General features: G+C 71.0%; 1 protein-coding gene across 5 annotated transcripts in view; it reads right to left on the bottom strand.

The window, feature by feature from the left end:
• Positions 1–25,755, bottom strand: part of PPP1R12B (protein phosphatase 1 regulatory subunit 12B) — a 67,981-nt gene that overhangs the window by 25,437 nt on the left and 16,789 nt on the right. For 2 of the 5 annotated variants that reach the window (XM_045817521.1, XM_045817530.1), the window contains exons 3-18: positions 24,697–24,815; positions 23,783–23,942; positions 22,780–22,924; positions 21,382–21,456; positions 20,989–21,071; positions 20,391–20,527; positions 19,220–19,329; positions 17,249–17,449; positions 16,557–16,639; positions 15,542–15,667; positions 9,882–10,061; positions 3,330–3,420; positions 2,574–2,777; positions 1,504–1,672; positions 1,306–1,418; positions 380–421 (exon numbers count right to left, since the gene is read on the bottom strand). In XM_045817521.1, the coding sequence (XP_045673477.1) occupies positions 380–421; positions 1,306–1,418; positions 1,504–1,672; positions 2,574–2,777; positions 3,330–3,420; positions 9,882–10,061; positions 15,542–15,667; positions 16,557–16,639; positions 17,249–17,449; positions 19,220–19,329; positions 20,391–20,527; positions 20,989–21,071; positions 21,382–21,456; positions 22,780–22,924; positions 23,783–23,942; positions 24,697–24,815 (2,038 nt within the window). Of the gene's footprint in view, positions 1–379; positions 422–1,305; positions 1,419–1,503; positions 1,673–2,573; positions 2,778–3,329; positions 3,421–9,881; positions 10,062–13,271; positions 13,910–15,036; positions 15,078–15,541; positions 15,668–16,556; positions 16,640–17,248; positions 17,450–19,219; positions 19,330–20,390; positions 20,528–20,988; positions 21,072–21,381; positions 21,457–22,779; positions 22,925–23,782; positions 23,943–24,696; positions 24,816–25,755 lie in introns of those variants that run through there. The other 3 variants (XM_045817540.1, XR_006783267.1, XM_045817549.1) reach the window with 3 other exon arrangements.

Raw genomic sequence — 25,755 nt, 5'->3', positions numbered from 1 at the left:
CGTGCTGGCCCTGTGCCCCAGCAGGAGCCCAGGGAGACGAGGCGAGTGCCAGCGGTGCCCACCAGCAGGGCCAGTCTCCCCCCCTTCCAAGCACTCAGCACGTCCCACAGCTGCTGACGTGCTCACGAGAGAAACGGAGGCAGACCGGCCCTCCAGCCGCGCTGGGCTGGGCTGGGCGGGGCACAGGAAACGCAGGAGACCTCTCGGGGGCGTGGACAGCGCCCAACAGGCCCGGGCTCCGGGGTCCGTGGGAGCCACCCCCCACTCCTGCCCCCAGCCCCCAGCCCAGCTCCCCGCAGGGCCCACCCTCCACCCATCAGCGCGCCGCGCGCGAGAGCAGGCCGTGAGGGACACGCTGCACCGCCGGCCGGGCACTTACCCACGCTTCTCTCGCCTCCTCAGAGCCATCGGCCTCGTCGCCCTGAGGGCAGGAGGGAGGAGAAGGGGAGGGGGCGGTCACGGGTGCGCTGGCGGCGGCAGGGTCTGCCCCCAGGGCCGCACCCCGCCCGCCGCGCGGCCCAGGGTCGACGCCCTCAGTGGCTGCAGGCCCGCGGGCTCGGGGCCATCGCTGCTGTCACAGTGCTGACGGTGCCGGGCGGGGGGGCTCCAGGACGACAGACCGTACCCCGCCTGCGCCCGCGGGCCCCTGGGTCCTGCGCCGTGGTGGTTGGTCCAGAGCCCAGGTGGACAGCTGACAGCCACCCCGGCCCTCTGCTGTCCCCGAACAGCTCAGCTGAGGTCACAGGAGTCGGGGGACCCAGGGGCCCGATGTGCCAAGCGCCAGCGCCGTGGCGGGTGCGGGTGCGGGTGCGGGGGCAGAGCCCGAGGGCGACGTGGGCGGGGGTGTGTGTGCGGCTGTGGGTGCAGGTGTGCCGGCCTCAGCGGCACGGCCGGGCTGGCTCTGGGCTGGTGCTCCCCTCCCTCCTCCCTCCTCCAAGGAGCAGGGCGGAGCCGCGGGGACCCGCGGGAGTCGCTCCTTCCTGCGGTGCCCGGAGGTGCCCGGAGTCCTCGCTTCTCACCCCGGCCAGGGCGGGGCCCAGGGACCGTGAGGAAGGGCGGGGCCCTGGCCGGGGACTCACCCCCAGGGACCGTGAGGAAGGGCAGCTGGAGGGGAGGCCGCGAAAGGCGGCTCTTCACGGTTGGCCGTCGGCCCCTGAGCCCCTGCCGTGAGCCTCAGCAGGGCGGAGTCCCATGCCCGCCCCGCCCCCAACCCCCTTTCCGGAGGTCGGTCCGACCCTCGGCCCCCTGGGCCCCGCATGGGGCCGTCTGAGCCGGACACGGGGCGGCGCCAGCGCGTCCACTCACGTCCTTGGTCCAGAAGCTGATGCCCGTGCCTCTCCGCCGCTCCCTGAGCCGCCGCCTCTCACGGAGGGACAGCCCGCCAGCGGACGGGTCGTCCACACCTGCTTCTTCGGTCTCTGGTCGGAGAGAGAGCGCACGTGAGCCCCAGGGGGGCGGGGGCATGGGGGCCGGGAGGGCCGCGTTGCCGGACGCTCTACGCACCGTTGGGGTCCGCCCCCTCCGTCCCCAGACGCTCCGGGCTGGGGGCCGAGGGTCTGCCCGCCCGCAGCAGGTAGGAGCTGGTGTAGAGGGAGGGCCCCGAGGCGGCCGGGGACGCGGCCGGCGCGGGCTCGTCGGGCTGGGCCGCAGCCCTCGGGGGGCCGGGTGCAGGCTGGAGAGGACCCACAGGGTGAGAGGTTAGAGGTCCCGTCCCACGAAAGCATGCACGCAGCAGGTTTACTGAACACGGGCTTCTTCTGCACCGAGAGGACGGCCAGCGGCCGACGCGCGGCCCCGGCTGCTGTGCTGAGCCCGAGTCACCCGGCCTCCAGGAGGGAAACGGCCCCTGGGGTCCCTTCTGCTGACAGCAGCCCGGGCTCCTGCCTCGGCCTGAGGGCACCAGGCGGCACCAGCCTCTGACGAAAACCCCCCTGATTTCGGAACAGGAGTAGGGAGGGCGGTGACTCTTTGGGGTGAAGCTCCAAAGGGCCTGCGTCGGAAAATCGAGAGCGTGGCTATTGTCTGAGAACAGCCCCCCGGCCCCGCCAGGGCGCTGCGCACCCCCTGGGTGAGAGGCCAGACGGCCCGGCAAGAAGCCGCGGCCGGTTCACCGGAGATGGGGGAGACGGGGGTCTCACCGCACTGGAGACGGCACGCTTCCTCGTCTGCAAGTGACACAGCCAGAGGCAACGAGGCACAGCGGGCTCTGGGCTCAGGCGGGACGTGGCCTGCATTCCCACGCCACCACCTGTTGGCCGCGTGGCCTGCCCAAGCCCCCCAGCCCTCTGGGCCACGCAGGGGCCCTGCCTCTTGGGGGGCTGCGGGGTTCGCAGAGACCAGCGCGGAGCTGCTGGGTGCAGGGCCGGGAAGCAGGCGCCCCCCAGAGGGCAGCTGCTGACGGGGCAGCCCCACCGCACTCCCAGCCGCCCGCCTGTCGGTGTCTGTGTGGGAGGCTGCCTCCCCCGCAGCCACGCCGACACCGCGAGACCGCCCATGTGGCCGGGACGCCGCTGAGAGAGCAAGGGAAGGGGACCGATGACGGCAGAGACGGCAGGCATGCAGGCACGGCTCACCTCTTCCCGCAGACCCTGGCCCGAGGGCTGGCGGCCCTCCCCGGCCTCCTCTGCGGTGGCCGTGGCTGGCTCAGGCCTCTCGGCTTGGCCCTCTGGCCCCTCCGTGCCCACGGGCTTCCGGCCAGGCTGGTCTTGGGCCTGCCGCTCGGCCCGCGACCGGCTGAAGGTCCGCTCTGCCTCCTGCAGGTCCGTGAGTGTCACTCCCTGGGGGACACCGCCGGTCAGGGGGCTCGGCCTGGCCCGGGGCCCCGAGACCTCACACATCCAAGTCCAGGCGGAGAGGTGGGAACTGGGCCGCCCGTCACACTCCTCCCCCCTCTCCTGCCCCTCCCCACCCCCGTTCATTACTGAATGCGACCATGCAGCATGACCCACTCCCCCCCCGCCCCCCCCCCCGTGTATGGCCCAGTGGTTCCAGGTGTGCCCCATCCCTCGGACCCAGTGTCAGAACGCTCGAGCCCCAAGGGGGCCCCACCCTGCAAGCAGCCCCTGCCACCTGGAGCCCCCGCCCCTGAAGGCCCCTCTGCGGCCAGTTTCTCGGGACCGCCTGTGGGTGGGGCCAGGCCCGGCTCCCTCCGGTCACCCCGCCCGTCACCCCGCCCCGCCCCGCCCCAGGCTCCCCCCTGCCCTGCAGCACCGGTGGGGTCAGAGCCCGGCCCCTCAGCGCGGCCGGGTGACAGCGCCCCATCTACCAGCCGCCAGGCCCGGGCGGGGGTTGTCCCAGGGCGGGGAGGGGCGGGAGGGGGCCGCCCTCACCTGCGTGGACCTGCGGGTCTGCCGAGCTTGCCTGGAGCGCGCCTTCCGCAGAGACTCGGCCTCCTCGTCCCGGACGGGCGTCAGGTAGGACCTGCGGGGCGGGATAGGTGAGGCCTCCGCCCGCCCCTGGCGACCCCCGCCCCCAGGACGGTGGGCGTCGTCGGGCCGCTCGGACTGTCTCCTTCTGCACAGGTGGCGTCTCCAGCGTGGGTTCCCCACCGTGTGCCCGCGGGACACCGGCCTGCAGTGCCGCCTCTCGGCCCCTGGGCGGGATGGGGGGGGCGCAGCAAGGCCGTGCGCGTCCACACGCGTGTCCTCCCTGCCTGCTTCCGGCCGGTGGGAATTCGCGAGAGACTGCGGTTCCTCCCTCCCCAGACAGCTGCAAGCTCGCCCCCCAGCTGCCCGAGCTTACGGTGCTCTCTGTGGGAAGGTTTGGAGCGAGGGTGCGATTTCCTTAATCACTCAGGCCTACGCTTCCCATTCTGGCAACCTCGTCCCAAAACGGGCAGAGGGTCTCAACAGACGTCCTCCCAAACAGGATGCGCAGACGGCCACCAGGCGCGTGAGAAGGCGCCCCACGCCGCCACCACTGCGGAAACGCGCGTCAGGACCACCGCGCACCATCGCCTCGCCCCTGCCGGAAGGGCAGTTCTCAAGAGACAGGAAGCCGCAGGTGCGGGTGAGGACGTGGGAGAAAGGCGGCCCCCGTGCCCTGTGGGCGGGGCTGGTCCCTGGCGCAGCCCCCGTGGAGACCAGTGGGCAACTCCCTCAGAGTCGAGAGCAGAACCACGACAGGATCCGGCCAGCCCACCTCTGGGCGTGTCCTCCACGCTGCAGGCGCTGCCTGCACCCCACGTTCCTGCAGCGTCACTCACAGCAGCCGAGACGCGGAGGCCACCCGAGTGCCCACCGTTGGGGGTGGGGGGGGACATGGGGCGCATTCACACACCAGGGCGAATTCTCCTTGGGAACGGGGGGCCCGGCGGGGCTGCGGGGGGTGCGCACCCCCCTTGGCAGCCGGCATGAGCTGCTCGTGTGACCGTCGGGGAGTCACCCACTCTCTCAGGACCTGGGCGTCCTCACCTGCAAAGCCGGGGTGAGGCTGCCGCTGGGACGGTCCCATCCAGTCGGAACTGCGGTGACCACGTCCACGCAGGTTCTGGACAGATGGGCTCCAAGTCCCCCACTGGGACGCGCCCTCGCCACGCTACGCGGGCCACCGCTTCGGGGGTGAAGGTCAAAGGGCACTGCCTGACACCTGCTGTCCACCGTGAAGTCACGGTCCCGGGCGGCCGCCGAGCACTCAGACGCGGCCAGAATGACGGGGAAGCCTGGGTTGAAATCTGAATTCCAGTCGGCTTCCACCGGAAGAGCAGCACCCACGGCCGCCGGCCCCTGCACTGGGCGGCGCCGCCGGCACCCCTGGAACGCACTCCCGAGGCCCGAACTCGGGACCCGGCTCGCCTCCCACAGGCCACCCGGCGGGCGGCCCGGCGGCTGATGTGGCTTCCGCGCGAGGTGGACCCCCCAACCCCCTCCCCACCCCGGGCTCCTCAGGGGCGCTGGGGTGGTTCCGTGTTTCTGCAGGGGGGCGGGCGAGGCTGCGCTGGGTGCCCCACCCAGGGGACGCTATCGGGTGCGACACAGAGCGGCTGCTGTCCCTCCGTCCAGTCCTCTGCCCCCTGGAGGACGCCAGCTCCGACGGATGGACCCCTCCCCGGAGCGCGGCCGCCTGTGGACGCCCCTCTGCTGCCACCTTCTGGGCACGGCGGCACCGCACACAGGACTCGGCCGCAGCCTGCCCCGAGCCAGGCTCTGCGGTGGAGGGAACCCGACAGAGAGCCCCCAGGCCCCCACCCCCGAGTGTGGGCTGCCGTGCTGAGCACGCGTGAGGCAGAGGCCACCGCTCGAGGAGACCGAGTCCGTGTTCCAATGGCCGCGTCAGCCAGAGAAAGACTGGGAGCAGCGGCGGGCTGGCACCACAGACCCCGAGCCCGGCCGCAGGGGCCTCGCCCCAGGGGCTGCACCCAGACCCTCTCTGGGACAACCTCCCGCCCATCACTGGCGGCCCTGCAGGCCATGCAGGGGCGCGGGCCGGGGGCTTTCCAGACACTCACGGCCACGCACCCCTCACGCAGCTGCCGATGGGGCGCGCTCCCCCCGCCACTGGAAGAGCCTGTGCACGTCGTGAGCTCTCCGCCTCCGTGTCCAGCCCCAGGCCCACAGCGGGGCTGCCCCCGGCTCCTCCACAGGACGGCACCACGGAGCCAATGCCCACTGCGGCCGGCCCCCACGGCTCGTCCCCTCCCTCCAGACGCAGGGAAGCAGGTTTCGTCCCGGAGACACGCGGGCCAGTGGCCGTGTGGCCGCATTCTCGCAGATGCATGGAGGGTGGCGGTGACGCAGTGACTCCAGACGGCGAGTGCAGGATGTGGCGGGGGGGTTGGCACCAGGATGATGGTGCGGGTAAGCGCTGAGCCGCCCTCGCCGACCGGCAGGGGTCCCACGGGCGTCCGCGCCAGCCGCAGGAGCCACCCCCTGGGGGCTGCAGGCTGGGGCACTCTCGGCGCAGAGTCGGCTGGACAGGAGGCGCCTCTTCCCCAGGGCCCTCCCCCTGGCGGACGGCCGCCCGCCCGTCCAGCCTGCCCACGGACAGAGGAGTCCAACGGCTGCTGGAAACCGTGACTCCGAGTTTGATCGCTCGGTTTCAACTGCCAGCCTTCTGAGGAGGAGGCCAAGTTCATCTGCGGACCGCCCCCCCACCCAGCAGGAGTAACCCCGAGGCTCATGGGGACACCCAGGGACTCGGCCAGGACTGACTGTATCCTGACCCAGCAAAGCGGAGCCGGACTTGGGCTGTTTGGGGAAAGAAAACCCATTTTTAGTTTCTTGTGCTGAAAAGCCGGTGTAGCCATCCGCACAAAGGGGAGAGCGGGGGGGCGCCCACAGAAAGGAAGCCGCGAAATCCAGGGCAGGGGCTGGCGAGCAGGAGCAGCAGTGCAGGGGCAGGGCCGGAGGCTCAGGGGCCGGCTCTCTCAGGCGCTAGTATTAGCCCCGGGGCTGTTCACACTCGGTTGCTGAGGAAAACCTGGAGCTCTGGAAGCCCAGCCCAACCCCACCGTGTGCCACCGGCGGCAGGAGGCCCGGCCTCGCGGCTGACCGCCACCCCTCCCAGCGGCCAAGCCCGTGGGTCTCGGGAGCCACACGGCTCCACGGCGCTGAGCGGGGTGCCCGGAGCCGGGGACCCACACGCTGGGCTGCCGAACCCAAGTCTTCGTCCCCGTCCCAGAGAAGGGGGCTGCGCGGGCTCCACCAGGAGGGAGCGGAGGGGCGGGCGCACACCTCCGCACAGACCACGGGCGGCGGGCGCCATGCCACGCTCAGGGGGCCCGAGCCCCCACCCAGCACGGGCCCCACGTGCGCGCACTTGAGCTGTGCAGGAAGAGAAAAGGAACCCCGCGGGGGCGGGCCCACGCACGGCCTCCTCGGGACACGGGGGCCGTCGGCCCAGAAGCCCGCCCCCGGCTCAGGAGGCACCCACAGCCCTGCACACCCCGGGTCTCGACTCCGTGCAACCCTCCGTGCGCCCCTCCGTGCCGACGGCCACCCTCACGGCACGGGACCGCCGTCCCCGCCGCAGAGGGCCCCCGAGCCCTGCTGCCTGCGGCCCCGTTACGATGGCAATGCACCGTCCCTCGGGGCTCGGGGGGCGGGCAGGCAGACCGGCCGCCTGCAGCTGCCGGGACGGCCCGCCGTGCACGTTCCCGGCCGCGACCGTCCGACCCCGTGGCCGGGTTGTTGGTCGCCGGGTGAGCGCACCCACCAGGCCCCTCTGAGAACTCGCGTCTCGGAGAAGCAGGGCGGCTGCTCAGGGTCCACGGCCCACGTGCTCCTGGTGCCTGCGGGGGCGCTGACCTCGGAGACGGCGGGGCCACGGGCCATGGGCCCGGCCGGTTTTGAAGCCCCTCGGGTCCCAGTGGTCACTCATGGCTTCCCGGAGGCCCGGGGACGCTGCCCGGCCCCCACCTCCCCCGCGTGCAGTCCCCGCGAGAGAGCGGCAGCCGCAGGAGCGGGGTCTGCACCCAGCAGACTCCTTCAGAAGGAAAACTGAGCTGTTTTCAAAACGTGGCTTTTCTCTCTCAGCCCGTGCTTGTCTACAGGGAGAAACTAAATGGCTTTAACTGTGCAACTGTGCAAAGGACGCTTTCTCCCATGAACTCACCCCACAGCTGGCACGCCCAGGGGCACCCCAGCGGGGGTCAGGGGGGCGGCAGCTCAAGCTCCTCACGGGGCGCCCAGTCTGCTCGGTCTGCTCCCGCGGCTCCGAGACTTCGGGGCGCCCCACGCGGCCCCGGTCTCCACGTCTGTGCCAGAGACGACCGCCCCGCCCCGCCCCGGGGCCACACATGCAGGAACCGCTGCGCCCCCGCTCCCCACCCCAAGAGGGGCGGCCCCGGCACCCTCACCTAACCAGCCGTCACGGGCCCGTGTGGCCGCGGAAGGCTTTTCTCCCCCGTCTGAACCTGCCCCACATGGGCGCAGGCGCACTGAGCCCGCCCCGTGAGTTTCCCGCGTTCCCCCCCCACGCCGGCCCCCTGGGCACACGCACTCCGCCTCCTGCAGGTGGCCCGGCCGCCCCTCGGCCCCACTGCTTGGCCCGAGCGGGCACTGCCCGTGGGGGTGGCCGCACATGCCGGTGAGCACGCCGAGAACCACAGGATGGCCCCCCGAGGGGCGTCGGTGACGCAGTGTGCGAACCCTGTCTCCGCGACGCTGTTCCGAATGACTCTCCCTGTCGCTCCTGACGGCCCGGGGCGTGAGACCGGCCCCGCCCGCTGCCCCCCAGGCAGCTGGCGCCCCCCACTTCCTGCCCTGGTGTCTTCTCGGCACTTTCTGCCCGCACGCCCGCCCCTCTCTTCACCTGGTGTCCCCCTGGGCACTGCCCTCCCAGGACACTGTGCCCTGGTCCCCGGCAGAGGGCCGGCTCTCCCACACACGCTGTCCAGCGGCCGCAGCAGGGTCTCACCACCACCGGCCACCAGTGAGTTACGCCTCCCGCTTCTCTGCCGTCCCCCACCTCCCGGGCGGCATTTGCCACCCAGCAAAGTCGAACACCTCCTATAGTCCCCCCGCCAGCATCCCTGCCGGACAAACCACGGCCGCGCCTCGATCTGACCCTCCCAGCCCGCGGGCTGCTCCGCCGGAAGTGGGTCCCGGCCTCAGCCGGAGAGCAGGTGCGGCCTGAAGACAGCGTCCAGGACACGGGCCGCGGGCTGCGCAAGTCCCAGGAGAAGCGGCCGCCCCTGAGGTCTCTCTGGAGAACGCTCGGTCTGACAGAGGGCCCACGCCGCCTCTCCCTCCAGGACTGTGACCAGCTGCTTTCACGTGCTCAGAAGGGTTTTTCTCAGCCGACGGACGGCGGCTTTCGGTCCACAGAGGCCATCTCAGCCGAGTCGGAGCCAGTGCGGGCGGAGCACGGCGCGCCAGGACCCACGGCGAGCGAGGCTCCCCAGAGGGCGGCCCCGGGGGATCGCAGCCGTGGGCTCTACGGTCTGCTGGCCCAGCAGTGGGATTCCTTCTCTTTTTACGTAAAGACATTTAAAAAGGAAGGGAGGGAGGGAGGGAGGGAGGGAGGGAGGGAGGGGAAGAAGAAAACACTGTTTTCGTCGACTCAGCATCTTCTCTCACTTTTTCTCCCGAGTGAGGTTGTTCTGTACAATAAACATCTGAGAACTTCCGCTTATCGTATCTCAAAGATTCTCTGATTTATCACGCACAGACACACACCCACAGAACAGAACCTTCCTCCAGGCATTCGGAATCCAGCGAGGTCGGACTGCGGTCTTCCGATCTCCGTCTCGGGAAGAGCCCGCCGCCCTCTCCCACCTGAGGAGGGGGCCCGGCCCAGGCTCCGGCGGGGCTGCTGTCCCCAGGGAGCGCCCTCTCCCCGCGCTCCGCGCTCCACCCCGGGCCCCTTCCCCTCCGCCGCGTCTCCCCGGGTCTCCGGGCCCCGCACCGAGGAGCTCTGTCGGCGTCCACCCGGCCTCTCCCCCGTGTCCGTCTCTCCGAGGCGTCCGCACAGCCGCTGTCCCGCTGTCGCGCCGCCTCCTCCGAGTCTTCACCTCCTTCCCCGGGTCCGTCCCTCGCCGATCACAACTCCACGTCCCCGCTGAGCCTTTTATCTCATCACTGCCTTTCGTTGCTGCCAGTCACCGGGGACGACCCGGGACACCGCAGAGGGTCCTTCCCCGTGTCCGGGTCCCCACCACGAAGCGGGGGGCGCGCCTGACCATGACCTCAGCAGACACATGGGCAGAAGACACACACGGAGAAGACAGCCTGTCTCCGCGACCGAACAGGCATCTCCATCGGGTAATCAGAAACGATGGCGGCCTCCACCGGCAACCTCCCCGAGGCAAACCCAGACCCCAAACTGCGTGATGAAGGTCTGTCTGTCCTCGGAGCCGCATTTGAGACTGGGGAGAGAGGGCTTCCCGCCTGCCTGGCACCCCCGCCTCACAGGACCCCAGACGAGACCGCCGAGTGACCCACCTCCGCCGGTCCCTGGCTGCCGCGGAGGAGTCCGAGCCGGGCGCGGACAGCAGAGTGGCTGCCGAGAGCCCATTGGCAGAGCCGGGCAGGGGGCGGTTGGTGATCACGCACAGCGGGGTGCTGGACGAAACAGAGTCTGCCTTCTCTGCGGGGGCGTCAGCCGGGGACTTGCTGGGGACCCTGGAAGCAGAGGGGACAAGCACAGACAGTGTGTTCAGCGCGCGCCCCACAGAGCAGAGACGTAGGGTCCGAGGCAGGCCGAGCCAGAGACCCTGCTCCCCCAGACTTTGGTCGTTGGTTGGCTTTTTAAGTCCTGAGCTCCTAAATCTTAGAACACAGTGATTACATGTTCCATCTGACATCCTCTGCCTGAGAAGTGACCTTTTATAAATTCTTTTTTTGCTTGAGATTAAAATTTAAAAAAATTAGCTCAGGCCCCAGGCAAGGCAGTGACACAGGCCAGAGGGCTTCCATGCTCCCGAGTGCCACCCGGCCCGGCCCCACACCCACCCCCGCGAACGGCCCTGCAGCCCCCGAGTCTGCACCTCCCCCGCCTGCCCGGGTCCTCGGCAGTGGGCTGTGGCCCCGCTCGGCCCGGACGGTCAGCCCTGGCCCCCGCTCAGCCGCGGTGCCTTCCACCCGGCCCCTCGCCCAGCCGTCCGAGCTCCTGATGTGCGCGGGCCGGAGCACCCCCAGCCGGGCTCCCGCAGCAGGGCCTGTGGGTGCTCACGGCCTCCAGCACGAAAGGGGGCCTTTGTTCTCCGCAGAGGGGCCAACCGCAGGCTCTGCGCCCTCACCCCCTGCCCCCACCCGCCGGCTCTCCGGGCCCACGCCGCGGCCCATTGCTCAGGCAGCCGGTCCAACGCCGACCCCCACCACCGAGACGGGACAAGCAGCGGCCGTCACGCCGCTGCGAAGCTGGGTGTCCCCCCTCCGCACCGTGGCCATGACCATGGGTGCTCAGACGTATCCACAGGCTCCCTTCCAAGCAACCGCATCAGGACAAGCTGGAAGCAGGCCCGCAGGCCCTGGAGGCCTGAACACGGTGCCTCGCCCAGAAGCAGGTGCGGGAACGGGACGGGGCGGCTTGGAGGCGGGGCCAGGAGGACAGAAGGCGAAGCACCGTGCCCCCCTCCTAACTAAAAGACTGAGGCGAAGGACTCCGCGGACTTCGAGATGTGCACGGGGAGTGCCAGCGACATCGGCCGGGACCAGAGCCGTGGAAAGGCGCCTCACTTGTCCGCGCCTCACTGACGCTCTCCCGGGCTGACGGCACCGACACGCTCCCGCCTGTCTGCAGGGGAGCTCCGGCTCCCGGAGCTGCGCGGGGCGGGACCTGGGCTGGGGCCACCCACTCTCCTCTCAGCGAGTGTGCAGCGGGGTGGGGGGGGCTCTTAGCGAGGGTCAGAGGCTCCAGGCGACGTGGGGCTACGTTCCGGCCAACTGAACCTCCCTGACCATCGCCTGTGCGGCGGGGACAGCGGGGACGGCGGGCCCTGGCCGGGGTGACTTCGAGGAGGCCGCTCGCTGGTGAGGGTCTCTCTCCCTCTTCCCCGCTCGCTGAAAGCAACGCAGAGGACAGCCACGTCCTCAGGCGAGGACGGCCGTGTGTGCCCACGAGTGTGTGCCCACGAGTGGGTGCGACGGGGCGGTGTGCTCGCGGGCAGGCAGGCCCTGTGCTGACTCGGCGCAGCAGCGCGTCGGAGCGCCCGGTCCGCGGCCCCATGCACAGGCGTGTGGAAGCCACATGCACGCACAGCCGGGGCCCAGGGCCTGCCTCAGCCCCGCCTGCTGGGCGACCCTGGCGTCTCGCTTCCGTGTCGGTGGCCTGAGGGTGGCGTGTCGCACACGGGACGGCTCCCTGAGGGACGCTAACTGACGCGTGTGCCCGAGGCAGCCAGCTGTCCAGTACACACTCCTTTCCTTGCTCTTCTGCGGTAACAGAGCCGCTATGCTGCTGAGAGCGGGAGGCACTTGGTCAGAAATCCGCCTTTTCCAAGGTCTCTCTGGCGGACAGAGGTAGCCAGTGATACAGAAGCAGAAGATAGTGCTTTGGGGAACATTCTCAGAGGCATCCTTCTTTGCACATTTCCCCCTTTCTTCCTCCTTCCTATCTAGAAGGCAGCCGTGATGGCTGGTGCTCTGGCAGCTATCTTGGACCATGAGGCAACCAACGGAAACCACCTAAGCACTGTAAAGTGAAGAGGAGGAGCCTGGGTCCTTTGGTGACTTTGGAGCTGGGGGCCAGCCCGGCTTATTTCTGGACTTTCTTGCGAGAAGGAAAGAGAACCAGCACCTCGGTCACATGTAGGCCATCACTGCTTGGACTTGCTGCTGCGTGTGCGTGTGAGCAAAGTGGATGCCTGTGTGATTTCTGGGCGGGGCCTGGCCCGACGCCCGGAGCCCAGCAGAGGCAGCTGCTGCTCCCCCCAGGCCCGGGTCTGGGCCGTCAGCCAAGGGGCTTCCCCGAGCGTCAGCCTCCCCCTCGATGGCGGTGCCGTTTACCTGCCCGTGCAGGTGCGTGGCTATGGCAACCCTACACCTTTCTGCATCATCACACGGGCTACAGGCCGTTGTGCGCCTGCCCCTTCTGGCCAAATGAGGGACCACCACGGACTTTCAGGAAAGAAGCCAGAGACTGAGAACCACCCCTCAGGTGCCGCCATCGGCGTGTTCTTGCGGCAGCACCATCGTTAACACTTGCGTTTCCTGTGTGTCAGAGACGAGACCCCGAGAGGAGTCCCCGTGCCCACGCCCACAAGGAAAAAGGCGTCTGCCGCGCACAGAGCCCCGGGCCCCGCCGAGACCACACTGCACCCTGCGTGCCTCCCTAAGGACACGGCCCGCCCCCAGGCGACCCACAGTCCAGGAGACGCGCCCCGGGCACAGGGCCCGGACCCACACGCGACTGTCCTCCCCGCACGCGGTGAGTCCAGCAGGACGCTCCTTGGCTGGGGGTCTCCGGGAGGCTCTCCCCCAACACGGGGGGCTCCGCGTGTGGTCTGCCGCAGCGCTGTGACCCTCCGCCGAGGCCGCGGCCGGTGAGCGACGGACGGAGGCACGGAGGCAGCCAGTCCGCGGTGCCACCCCCCAGCGCGCGGTGGCCACTGTTCGACGGTGACGACTGTTCGACGGTGACGACTGTTCGACGGTGACGACTGTTCGACGGTGACGACTGTTCGACGGTGGCGACTGTTCGACGGTGGCGACTGTTCGACGGTGACGACTGTCGGACGGGCGGCTGTGGCTGGCGGGTGACGTCGCAGCAGAGGCAGCCTCACCGGACGACGGGGGCGCAGCGGGGGCTCACGCCGCTGCCGCAGCCACGGAGCCGCTTCCGCTCACGTCTCGTGCGTCCAGAGGCGACGGCGAGGACGACTGTCGCCGCAGCGGCTCCAAGAGGCCTCACCTGCCGTGTGGTGCGGGCGCGCGGCGGCGGCGCTGCCGGGCAGGGCGAGAAGAGCAGGCTGCCGCCGGCTGCCCGACGGGTGGAGGGGCCCCGGGAGCGGGCGAGGCGGCAGGAGACGGACGGCCGAAACGGAGGGACGCGTGGGGCCACTGCCACGAGCAAGGGCAGCGCTGAAAGACACACACACGGCGCCCCCCTGGGGACAGGCGGCCGCCCCCGTGCGGCCCCGGGAGGGATGCAGAGGGACAGAAGGACAGAGAGGGCGCAGCCCTGGCAGGGGAGAGGCCCGGTGGGGCCGGCTGCCGGCAGCAAGCAGGTGTCTCCCGGCCCCCGAGGAGGGGGCAGGAGGGGCGCAGGCCGGAGGCACCCGAGAGCGCCCGCGGTGGCGAGGCCGGGAGAGGGAGGACAGGAGGTGTGCCAGAAAAACCCGTCCCCGACCAAGCCTGAGCGGCGGCCATGCACCCCCCCGCCCCCGTGCCCACCGGCTGCAGAGCAGCTCTGGGAGGCCGGGTCAGACCCAGAGCCTGGCGAGTGGGCGGCTGAGACGCAGAGCGCGAGCGTGGACGCCAGTGGAGGAGCTCTGTGGAGGAGGTGTCCGGGGGCGCTTCCAGCCCTGAGCCTAGAGAGCCACACGTGTGGGTGACACAGGACAGCGTTTCTGTCCCAACCGAACGCCAGCGAGAGCTGTCTCGCCCGCAGCAAGCCACCATCTGGGTGAAAAGCTTTAAAAAACTGTCCCTGACCGTGACAGTAATGAGACACCTGAGGGGTGGCCAACAGAGCTACGAACCCTTCTCTGAAAAGATGCGTCTCCTCGGGCCGTGAACTAGGACCTCCGCCCCAAGACCAGAGCCAGCCAGAACCCGGGGAGCTGGCGAGGCTCCCACAGCTGGTGGCCAGCGCCTGCTCACACTCCCTCTGCAGCCAGTGGCGGCGGGAGAGCCCTTGCGTTCACAAAGGCCCTGAGACGCTGTAACACTGAGAGAGGCTCGGGCTGCGGGAGAGAGGCTGCAGAGACCACCCCCCCCCCACCCAGCGGGAAGCAGGAAGCAGGCCCTCCGTCTGCTCTTGGAGAACACCCGCGTCTCAAAGCCTGCGCCCCACCCTGAGGCCGCCCTTTTCCCCTCCATCCCCCGAGCCACACCCTGCGGCGAGGCCGGACCCCACGCCGCCCCCTCAGCCAGAGTGTGACACCCCCCCCACAAAAGAACGGCCTGCCGGGGCGTCTCAGGGCCACGGCCTCTCTGGCTGGACGGTCAACACCGTTTTCTCAGCACAGGCTTGGGCCCAGCCGTGGGCTGTGCGGACCCACACCGCAGCCTCAGAGACCACGGGGCGCCGGGTTCCAGAAGCCGGGGGACCGGGCCCACTGGGCGTGTCTCTCCCCTCCTTACAGGCCCCCAGGCGGGCGTCCCACCCGGCAGCCACGAGCTAGCAGACCAGGCTCTGCCCATCGGTGGAGACGGGCTTTGACCCCAAACACAGTCTGAGGTCGGAGCTGCCTCCCCTGAGGGTCCCGGCGCCGAGGGGCAGCTGAGGGTGGGGGCGGAGAGAGGGTTCAGAGCGAGCGTGAGGCCAGACTCCCCCAGCTCCGAGGCAGAGGCCGCTGTGCAGCACTGAGGAGGCAGGTCGCAGAGCCCCGCGGCCCGGCAGAGGCGCGGTGAGGGCCGGCAAAGGCGCCGGCAGGCGGCAGAGGAGGAGGCTGCAGAAGAGGGGCACAGGTGAGGAGGGGGGAGACCCGGGTACCTGCTCCGCACCGAGCTTGCGAGCTGCTCATCTCCGCGGATCTGAGGGCCATCAAAGTCACAAAGGAAACAACTCAAGTCCCTGATGAGCGGGCCTCCGCGTGGAGCTGCGTCAGCGCAACGCAGAGCCGCCCCTCTCCCACCCTGGCCGCCCGTCGGGGTCCCCCTCCCTCCCTCCCTCCCTCCCCCCAGGACAGCCTGAGCGGGTGGGGGTCCTCTCAGGCCGCGGCCTGCGCGGCGTCCCTGGGGGCAGGCGGCGCCCGGCGGCCGAACAGGCCCCAGAGGGCGGGCGTGAGTTCCCGCCGTCTGCGGTGAGCGTGTGCGGTTAGCTCACTCCACAGCAGTGAAGGAAAGTCGTCAATTTTAGTTTCAAATCAGCCGACTGCCACGCCCACGAAATCTAAACGTGCTTCCCTCCTGACTCATTCTGTGCTGCTGCTGGTGGGCCAGAAAAGGCACAACCCCACGCTCGCTCGCTCGCGCCCGCCCGCCCGGGGGACCGGTACCTCTTCAGGTAGGTCGACACATAGGTGGAGGGGGTGGCGGTCTGTGGCGCCTCGTGCCCCTTGGCCTCGTCCCTCCGCGGCGGCCGGGCGTGCGAGCCGCTCCGCACCAGGTTCGCCGCCGACTCTCTGCTAGGCGGGAGAGAAGGCCCCTGACTGGCCTCTGCCGCGGGCCGGCACCCACAGCACGTGCCCCCGCCCGCGGGGGAGAGCCGGGTGGGGGGGTGGGGGGGGGCTGCACGAGGCTCCGGGGCAGGCGGGCTCTGGGCCTGGCACCCCCTCGCTGGCGGGCGGAGAGCTGAGCGAGGGCTCAGGCCGCTGCTGGGAGCCGACCTCAGAGCCGGCTCACGGCCACGGGCGCCGCGCCCTGCGCACATCGGCCGAGCCTCCCGGGGAGAGGGCACTCCGGCTCCCGTGTGGAAGCTCCCGGGCTCCCCGCCGGCAGGAGGCAGAGAGGGGGGCGATGGGGCGGGCGGGGAGAAGGGCCCTCTGGGGGCTCCTGAGCCTCGCGGGTGGGAGGCTCCCGGGAAGGAGCAGGGCGGCGTTTCTGAGGCCCTCGCTGGAGATCGGGGCCCCAGACCGGTCCTCCCGGGCCCCACGCGGGCCCCACAGGGCCCCTGGCCACCGCGGGTGCTGCCGCAGCAGGGGCCACAGCTCAGCAGGCCTGGGAGGGGAGGCGGCCGAGAGCCCCCCTTTCTGACAGGGGCCTGCAGGTGTCCGGAGGGCTGCACCCGAGGGCCCGGGGCCGGGCGGGGCTCTGCTACGCGGCTCGGGGACGCCCTCGTTCGAGCGGAGGAGGACCGAGCTTTATTGACTGGCAGCCAGGAGCTGACTGGGCCAGCTACGGAGCAGCCCTGCCAGTGGCCGACCACCCGGGGCAGGTCTGTGCTGGGAGGGGGAGGCTGGGGGAGCTGGAGCCCCCACTGCCCACCGCCCCGCCACCCTGGGGCCCAGCAGCTGCCCCGGACAGGCCCGCAGGGTGGGGGGAGGGGCCGCGGAAGCAGCTGTGCCTGGCTACCTGTTCTCCTTCTCCTCGGCGTCGCGAGGGCTGCCCAACCTCCGGGGCGCCAGGGAGCTGAAGTAGCTTCTGCCGTCTCTGTCCTGTGGGGCCGAGACGGGTGAGGCCCGGGCCGCGGCCACACGCCCGCAGACCCCCACTTCCAGCCGCGGTCCCGAGCACACGGGGCAGGGTGGGGCGGGGCGGGCGTGCGGCTGCGGAGGACTGGCTCTCAGGCTCATGGCCGAGTTTCTGCCACAGGCGCAACCACGCAGGGGACCGGTCCTCCCGGGAAAAGCCTGGAGCACCCAGGGACGCGGCAGCCGGGGCAGGACGGGCCACCGGCCCTCCCCAGCCCGAGGGGCCGCCAGGAGCCGACGGATGCGCCGGCCCCGGCCCCAGGCGAGCAGGCGGGACTCCGGCCCCCTCCCTCCGCGTGGCTCTGCCTGCGTGTCGGCCACACGGCGGGGCCGGCTGAGGGGCCCGGCCACGGACAGCTTACGCACAGACCGCTGGTGCCACTCCAGGGACCCTGCAGGCCGCGGCCAGTGCTCACGCTTCGGACGCATTTCTGCCCCGGGAAGGACAGGGAGGCATGGACGCAGGCCAAAGACCAGGGTTTTCCTCTCTCGCCGGGCGAAGACAGCACAGGACGCCCTGCCCGCCCTGCCCGCACGCCCGTCCCCCAGAGCCCAGTGAGGTCCAGGCCGCACCTTGTCCCTGTTGTCCAGGAGGGAGGAGACGCGGGGGCTGGAGGCGGAGCGGCAGAGGGCGGAGCCCCGGTCCCTCGCGGCCTCCCGGGCGTCGGTGGCCGTGCTCAGTGTGTTGTGGCTGCCGGTCTTCCTGAGGCCCAGGCGCCAGGAGGAGGGGGACTCGTCTCTGGGCTCCTCCGGCTTGTTCAAGACGCTGCAGGGCTGCAGGGCAGGGGGTGAGCAGAGGGGGGGCGGGGTTGGGGCCAGCGCTGCGTCGTCGCCACAGGCGCCACGCGCCCCCACAGCTGCCTCGCCCACGAGCCCCGGACCCTCGCACGGCTGCCCCGACCAGGCCGCCCGGGCAAGCAGACCCTCTCTCCCCTGAGCAGCCGGTGCTGAGCCTGGGCGCGTGAGACCCGGGTCCTGGCCACACCCCCTCTCCACACCCGCTCTCGGCCGGCGTGTCGCTGGGAGCGGGACCCTCATCCAGGCCTCCACAGGCCCCCCCCGCCGGGGGACGGGCAGAGTGAGCCCGTGCCCACGCGTGTGCGAGGCGCCGAGAGGGGGCTGGGGCCCCATCTGGCCGTACGGGGGACCCGCACAGCCCCGAGCTCCAGCCGCAGCCTCACGCCAGGAGCTCCGCGGGCCGAGCACCGCGTCCCCAGAACAACGTCGGCCTCAGGAAGCGAGCGCAGGGGAGGTGCACCCTGCCCTCCGTCAGGTCGCTCCCGGGACCCACGGAAAACAAGGGTGTCGGCACACAGGCCGTCCGGGGCCCCTGGGTCTGCAGGCACCAGCCGCCGTCTCCGCCTAGCCGGGTCGGGTCCCAGGCCTCCTCCCGGGCGGGACAGGACGGTGTGGCAGGGACGCCGAGGCCCGCGCCTCAGGTCCCACTCTCCTCCTCTCCTCGCTGGCCACGGGCACGGGCCCCGCCGGCGCCGGAGGCCGGGCTGGGGGGCAGACGCCCTTCACAGCAGCACTCCAGCGAGGCGGAGTGAGTGCAGGTGTGAGTGTGCCCTTTTTAAATGCAGCGTTTTTCCTTTGAAAGGTGGGCAGTCTGGCAACACCCTGAGCAGAGGGCGGGCCCAGGCTCCCCTGAGTGATGGGCGAGGCGGTGCCCGTCACAGCCACACCCCTGGTGCCGGGCCTGGGCCTCCACCTTGGCGCCAGAACCCCGGCTCCCCGACCCAGAGGGCCTGGGAAGGCCGGGAAGGCAGCGTCGAGCCAGGCCGGAGCTTCCGGCGGCTGCGCTCGGGGGAACTCGGACCCTCCCCCAGCCCACAGCCAGGCGCACTCGGCGGGCAGGGTCACCCTCGCCGCCCCGCCCAGGCGGTGCTGCTGCTGCTGCTGCTGCTGCTGCCCCTCCATGGGCTCCCTGGTCCTGGGCTCTCTGCCCCCCAGGAGCGGGAGACAGGGCTCCGGAAGCGAAGTGCAGGTGGGAAGCGAACGAGGAGAGCGGCCCTCCCCACAGCCGACGCGGGGGCCGAGAGCCCCGGCCCCCCAAGCTCCACGCAGCTCCCCTTCGGATGCGGGGAGAGCAGCCACTGGCTTTCCTTTCGGTCCCAGGCCACCAGACACATCCGGTGCCGCCCAAGCACATCGCAGGCAGGGTCATTTGGTGGCCGTCCTGCGGCTTTCGAGGGCACTGTTTCGGAGGCAGGATCTGGGTCCCTTGCTCCCCCAGACCCGCGTGTCGGAGCCCTGACCCCGAGGGGACCACGTCTGGAGACGAGGTGGTCGGTCATCTCTGCGCCAGAGAGGGGGTCCTCACCAGGCACGGCACCCACTGGCCCTCCGGGCCGGGGCCCCCTGCCTCTACGGTGCTGGCGAGCACGGCCTGGGCAGGCCCAGACGGGACAGACGGGAAAGGGCATGTCTCTGCTGTGCTGCAGGAGCGCCGCCCTGGAGGCCTCTCTAGCTGCTGCTGCTGCGGCTGCTGCTGTGGCGGCGGCGGCGGGAACCCAGCACCCAAACTGCCTCCCAGACACTCACCTTCCGGGCCGGGGTGGCGGAGGGGTTCAGGGCTGGGGCCGGGACGGGCTCCTCCCCGCAGCCCTTGCTCTCCGGGCTGGAGAGGCTGCTCACGGCCTCAGGCTCCCCATCTGCCAGGGAGACACAGGACGCAGGAGAGCCGGTGAGATGTCGGCCCGTGTGCGCGAGCACCTCCCCAGGGACTCAGGGTCTGCCCGCTCCCCACTCCCCAGGCGGACGGGGCGGAGGGACTCAGTGCTGAGGCTGCCCCGTGGCTTGAACCGCAGCTCCCCCGCACGTGACTGACAACGTCCTCCACATCACGTGTCAAGTTCGAGTTCTTCGGTGGGTACGTGGCGACACCCTCCTGTGGCCACAGCCAGTCCTCATGAGGGACAGTGCTGGGAAGCCCCGCTGGGAGCCAGGGACGGGGGGGGGGGCAGGGGGGGCGCTGACAGTCTGCACTGCAGGCAGGCGGAGCCGGGAGGGGGTCCCCAGGGTCAAGCAGGGCTGCGGCGTGGCGTGACCCAAGGGGGCGGCGGGCGGGAGCACACCTCCCGGCACCGGGCGCACTCGACGCGCCGTGAACACAGCCCGAGACGGCCGTGCAGGGGCTGGGAGGGGCTCTGCTCTGGCATTTTCAGGATGAGCTGTGGCTGCTCCACAAAGATTCAGGGCTCAGTGAACGGACGCCGTCCCAACACTGCAGCTCAGCGGTGCCGGCGCTCTCGCTGCGGCCACTGGTCCCCCGCCCCCCGGCGTGGGGGTCTCGAGCCCACAGAAGGAGACACGAGGAAGGGTGGTGCCGCCCCTCCATGGGGAGGACCCGGGCCTCGGAGGACCTGGGCCCGAAGAGCAGAAGGAGCTAATGCCTCACCGTGGGCCCCGCCACGGCCAAGGTCAGGGGACACGGATGCCACCATGAACTCGTGCCCAGTCATGAACTCGAGGGTCCCAGGCCAGAGCGGGTGCCCCCCCCCAGGGCTCCCCCGTGGGCCACACCCTGAGGCTGCAGGACCGCGGCCCCGGCTCCACCCAGGGCTCTCACGGCCGCACGCTCCAGGTCGCCCGGCTCGCCTCTGAACACAGAGCTCGGCCCCCTGAGCCCCCACGGCCTCCGGGGCCCCGGCTCTCCGACGGGCGGGCGCACCTGCCCCCAAACACAGGGCCCACGCGGGAGCACCCGCATTACCTGCCTCCTTCTCAGCCTCGGACTCTGAGGCTTCGTCCTCGCCCTCCTCCTCCGAGCTGGAGCTGCTGGACTCCTTGTCTTGCTCCTCCACTTCCTGGGCCTTGGGCGTCTCCTCCTCGTACAGCAGCTTCTCTTTGCTGCGCGGAGAGGGTAGCTTGAGCGCCGCAGAGGAAGGACGGACGTGTCCCCCCCCCCCCCCCGGTGCCCTGATGGTCCCGTGCCAGGAGGACGAGGCCACGGGCCTGCATGCGTGTCCCCGCGTCCCCGAGCCCCCCCCCGCAGGTTGAGGCTCCCGGCGGGGCTGGAGCCGCCCCCGCCCGTGCGGCACAGGGCAGGGAGGGCCGGGAGCCTGGGCGCCGACGCGGCAGGCGAGCGGAAACCACCCCGCAGCATCCGTGCCTGCCGTGGCCCGCGGGGGCCCTGAGCCCGTCCTTGAACTCCAAACCCACCCGCCCCCGAGGCGCCACCCCCCCAGCATCCACGCCCTCCCTGCCCTCGGACGCCCCCACGCATTCGGAGGTCGTGTGGCTGAGACGGACGTTTCTGTCGCGCAGACCCGCGTGCACAGTGGGTGGGCCGCGCGCCCCGAGGGCCTTACTTCCGAAGGGGTCCGCCCTGCAGCCCGCCGCCGCTCAGGCCCGACTCGATGAGCGCACTCCGCGCCTCCTTTTCGCTCCGGAGCTGGAAAACGAGGCGGCGGCGGCACGGGTCAGCGGCCACCTCGGCTCGGAGGGCCCTGTCCTCCCGAGGGGCAGGCAGGAGGCCGGCCCGGGGGGGCGGGAACCGGTTTCACACACTGGTCTTCCGGAGCCCGGGGGCAGCTGGTCTGCCGCGGTTTCTGACCTCCGGCCGCTCGAGGGCCTGCTTCTAACGAGGGGCCTTCACCACCCTGGGCCCCCGGACCTCCCTCCCCTCTGGCTGCTGACGGCCCCCGAGGGGGCAGCGGCCTCCCCGAGGGCAGACGGGGCCGGGGCCCCGCACGCGGACTCACCACGCTCTGCTTCTTCTGCAGCATCTCCAGGTGCTCCACGAGGCCCTCGTGGGCCACGTCGAATGGGGTCTGGCCCTGCGGAGGGGGGGGAGGGAGGGAGGGGCGCCGCGGCCCCGCGCCTCCGTCAGAGCCCTTGCCGGCCCGCGCCCCGCGCCCCGCCTCCCGCCGCAGCGGCCTCCCCCTCCCCCGTGCGCGGCTCCACGGAGGCCACGACGGGCCCGTCCGCTGTCCCGGGAGGCAGCGTGTCCTCATGGGGGTCTGCCGTTCCACCAAACAGCACTGAGAACGTGGCTGATACCCACATGCCGTCTGCCCCGACCTGGCCCTCCTCACCACGGTGCACACACGGGGGCCTCGGGGGCCTCGGCGGGAGCGGGACACACAAGCTCGAGGTCACGCCTCGAGCCCGGCTCTGCAGGGGAGCACCGGCGCAGGCGAGGGCCCGGCTCAGGGGAGGCGGGAGGGAGGCAGAGCACCACTGACCCAGCGGAGGGCTGCGCCTCTGGACCCCGGGAAGCTCCTCGGGACTCCGCAGACGTAAGGACGCGGGCACAGCAGCACGGTGTCAGGCAAACTCAAGGCGCCTTGTCAGGTCACCGCTTTAAAAGGCCTGACTGCATGCGCTCAGCCGTCACGAGTCTCTGAGCCAAAAGTAAAGCGACCCCCTGGCTGGGCTTCTCAGGAGCTGCAGCACCGTCCCCCGAGCTGAGAGGTCGTGGGTTTGTTTTCTGGTCGGGGCCCAGGCCTGGGCTGCGGGTCTGTCCTGGGTCGTGGTGCACACGAGAGGCAGCTGACCGATGTGTCTCCCCTCTCGCTGACTCCCTCCCTCCCTCATCCTCCCTAAAGTCAGTGAGCAGTCCTCAGGGAAGGGCTAAAAAACCAATAATAAAAAAAGTAAAATGAGCCCTGGCTGGTGTGGCTCAGTGGGTTGAGTGCCGGCCTGCAAACCAAAGGGTCGCTGGTTCGAACCCCAGTCAGGGCACAGGCCTGGGTTGTGGGCCAGGTCCCCAGCAGGGAGCGCATGAGAGGTCACCACACGCTGATGTTTTTCTCCTTCTCTTTTGCCCTATCCCTCCTTAAGCATAAATAGAATCTTTTTTCTTTTTTTTTGAAAAAAAGTAAAACAAAGCCTTTCTCGCCTCACCACAGGCGGAGCCTCAGGCCTGGCCAGGGGCAGATGCAGCTGCGTCCGCTTGTGCCTTCAGGGGCTTCCGCGTCAGTGGGGCCGGGGCCGGGTCGGCAGTGCCCCCCCCACACACAGCCAGCCCTCCATGTGGCCAGTGGGTGGCATGGGGAGCAGACCGCCGCCGCAGGGCTGCACCCCCGAGGGCCTGGGGGGAGCCCCCGGGGCCGAGACCCGGCGCAGGCTCGTGGCCCCGGTGGGGCGGGCCCGCTCACCAGCTTGTTCCGGGCGTCCATGTCGCAGAGGGCCTCGGCCAGGATGGAGCAGGCCTCCTTCACGCCCCAGTGCGCAGCGGCGTGCAGGGGCGTCCAGCCGTCGTGGTCCCGCACGTCCAGGTCGTAGCCGGCCTGGACCAGCAGCCTGGGGGGGAGCCCGCCAGGCCTTCACGCCCTCCGCTGCGGCTTCCTGCCGGAGACCCCGCCCCACAAAGCCACGGGGTCGAGGTCCCCTGCCCCCGAGCCCACTCAGGGTTCTGTTACCACACGGAGGGTGGGGGGGCAGGCCCCGAAGGCAGCATGGGAGCCCCAGGCACAGCCGGGGCCGGCAGAGGTGCTGCGTGGGGTGTGCGCCCAAGAGTGAGTGGAGCCTGGCTCGGCCGGCCCCAGCCGGGGCTCTTGGACGGTGCGCCTTGCGCCTGGTGCAGGGGGCTGTGCCGCCTCGGGCGGGCCTGGTGCAGGGGGCTGTGCCGCCTCGGGCGGGCCTGGTGCAGGGGGGCTGTGCCGCCTCGGGCGGGCCTGGTGCAGGGGGGCTGTGCCGCCTCGGGCGGGCCTGGTGCAGGGGGCTGTGCCGCCTCGGGCGGGCCTGGTGCAGGGGGGCTGTGCCGCCTCGGGCGGGCCTGGTGCAGGGGGCTGTGCCGCCTCGGGCGGGCCTGGTGCAGGGGGGCTGTGCCTGCAGCCAGTCAGCTCCGGCCAGACACGCCCACGCCAGGTGCGAGCCCCTGACGGGGGAGCCCGGGAGCGGCAGACTGAGGCCCGTCCCGCAGGGCCCCTCACAGCAGGGAGTGCATGGGGGCAGCAGGGGGCCCCGTCAGACCCACCCGCGAGGGCCTGGAGGGACAGCGGGGCTGCGAGCCACCCGGGGCCCCGGCAAACGGGAGGGAAGGCCGGGAGGTCCGGGGAGGCGGCCGCAGAAATGCAGCAGAAAACCTCGCCCCCCCGGCTCCAAAGGCTGCGGGCCCTGAGCCCACCTCCCGCCCGCCGGGCGACGTGGCCGACGCACCTGAGGACCTCGGAGTAGCCCTTGGCGGCAGCCACGTGCAGCGCGGTGGCCCCGGAGCGGGGCTGCCTGGTGTCCTGGACCTTGCCGCTGTTGAGCCACTGCCTGGAGTCCTGCAGCATCCGCTGCTCCTCCTCCTTCCGCGCCTGCTCCAGGTCGACCCCTGCGGGGGCCACAGGCAGCCACGGCGTCACCACCGCCCCCCACCTGGGCTCGAAGGGCCTGCAGCGGACAGGCTGGGCGCTGTCCCCCCTCGTGGGCAGACAGGGCGTCTGCAGACGCGGGTCGGACCCCCCCGCGTGCCGGGAAGCTGCGTGAGGGCGGGTCCATCGGGGGCCGCCCCCAAAGCCGCTTCCCGCTCTGAGGACGAGGGGCCCGGGGGCTGTTCCCTTTATGCTGTGGCCTTTGTTCGGAGCCGTCCGTTTCAGGGTGCCCTTGCAGGTCACAGCGCCTGCCCTCGGAGGTGAAAACGGCTGCCGCGCCCCCCGGCCACCGGCGAGGGAGGAGCCCAGAAGGGCCGCAGAGCCCGTCCCAGCCAGCACGGGGACTCCGAGCACCCGGCTCTGCCCCGGGGCCGGGAGGGGGAATGGGCAGGAGGCTGCACTCGCAAAGGCAGGGGAGGCCGGTGCCGAACGCCCTGGCACAGAGGCCGGCACATTTCCGTAAGGGCCAGGGATGACGTCTCTCCGACTTTGGGTAACCGGCAGACGCAGGGACGTGGCCAGAGCGGCCCCTCCTACCAGCCGGCACCAGGAAGGGCCACCGCGGCCGCACCCTCGGGTGAGTGCGACTGTGGGTGAGGGGCGGGCAAGAGACTGAGTGTCACGACGGCCGATGTCCTCCCCGGAGACCCGTGCCCCTCCCGGCAGGGCCCCCCACCCCGCCTGTGAGGGGCCCCTTCCCGGGGCCGAGGCTACCTTGCTTCTTCACGTGCTCCAGAAGGAGGTCCTTCATGGCAGGCTCCTCCGCGAGGTCGGAGGGCACCTCGCCCTCGCTGTTGACGACGCCCACGCTGGCCCCGTGGTCGAGGAAGTACCTGCGCAGACACGACCAGAACCGACACTGCCCGTCACCCCGACCCGGCTGCACGCGCGCACGCCCCCGAGACCCGACGCGGAGCGTGGCCAGGCCAGGAACGGGGCTCCCGGCGCCAGGGATGCCCCTAAAGTCGCGGAGGCGGCGAGAGGCAGGGGTCACGGCCCGGTCTTCTGACCTCGGGTCCCACCCATCTTTTCACCAGACCAGGCCCCCGGGGGGCCCGCGAGAGTCCCAGCACCACTGGGAGCCCCGTCAAGGGCCCGAGGTCCTTGAAGCAGAACAACAACTGCAGCCGGACTTCAGCCCGACCCGAGTCAGCAGCCCGAGGGGGTGCGTCTCAGACACTGTGGGTTCCATTTTATTGTTACTTTGGTGAGGGTTTTATCTAGTTATTTTTAGAGAGGGGAAGAGAGGGGGAAGAGAGGGAGAAACATCCGTGTGTGGTTGCCTCTCACACACCCCCTCCTGGGGACCTGGCCCACAACCCAGGCAGGTGCCCTGACTGGGAATCGAACCCGCGACCTTTCCGTCTGCAGGCTGGAGCTCAGTCCACTGAGCCCCACCAGCCAGCCAGGGCAGAGATGTTAAAAAGACAAGACCGGCCCCTGGACCCGAAGAGCCGGCGGGGGAGCTGGGGCGGGGGAGCAAGACCAGGCGGAGGCGAGACAAGGGACCGCGCTGCGCCCCCTCGGGGCTGGGGGGGCACGGCGGCGCCCCCCGGGCCTCTCTCTGGTGCAGGTCGGCAGCCCCGCGCGGCCTCGCTCCTGGAGCCCGGGCCCTCGCGGTCCAGCTAGCCTCCCACCGACATTCCTTCCACGGTGCCCGGCGCCCTTGGTGCGGACCCCGCGCTCCCGCACACCCCAGGACCCCTCAGCCACACCTCCCCTCCCCAGAAGACCAACGTGCCAAGGGTGGGCCCGGCGGGCCCTCAGCACACG

The sequence above is a fragment of the Phyllostomus hastatus genome, unplaced genomic scaffold (assembly GCF_019186645.2).
Source record: "Phyllostomus hastatus isolate PE091 unplaced genomic scaffold, TTU_PhHast_1.1 phas_contig_148, whole genome shotgun sequence".
Taxonomy (NCBI): Eukaryota; Metazoa; Chordata; class Mammalia; order Chiroptera; family Phyllostomidae; genus Phyllostomus; species Phyllostomus hastatus.
The sequence above is the reverse complement of the archived record's forward strand: the minus strand, read 5'-3'. Positions and strand labels throughout refer to the sequence as shown.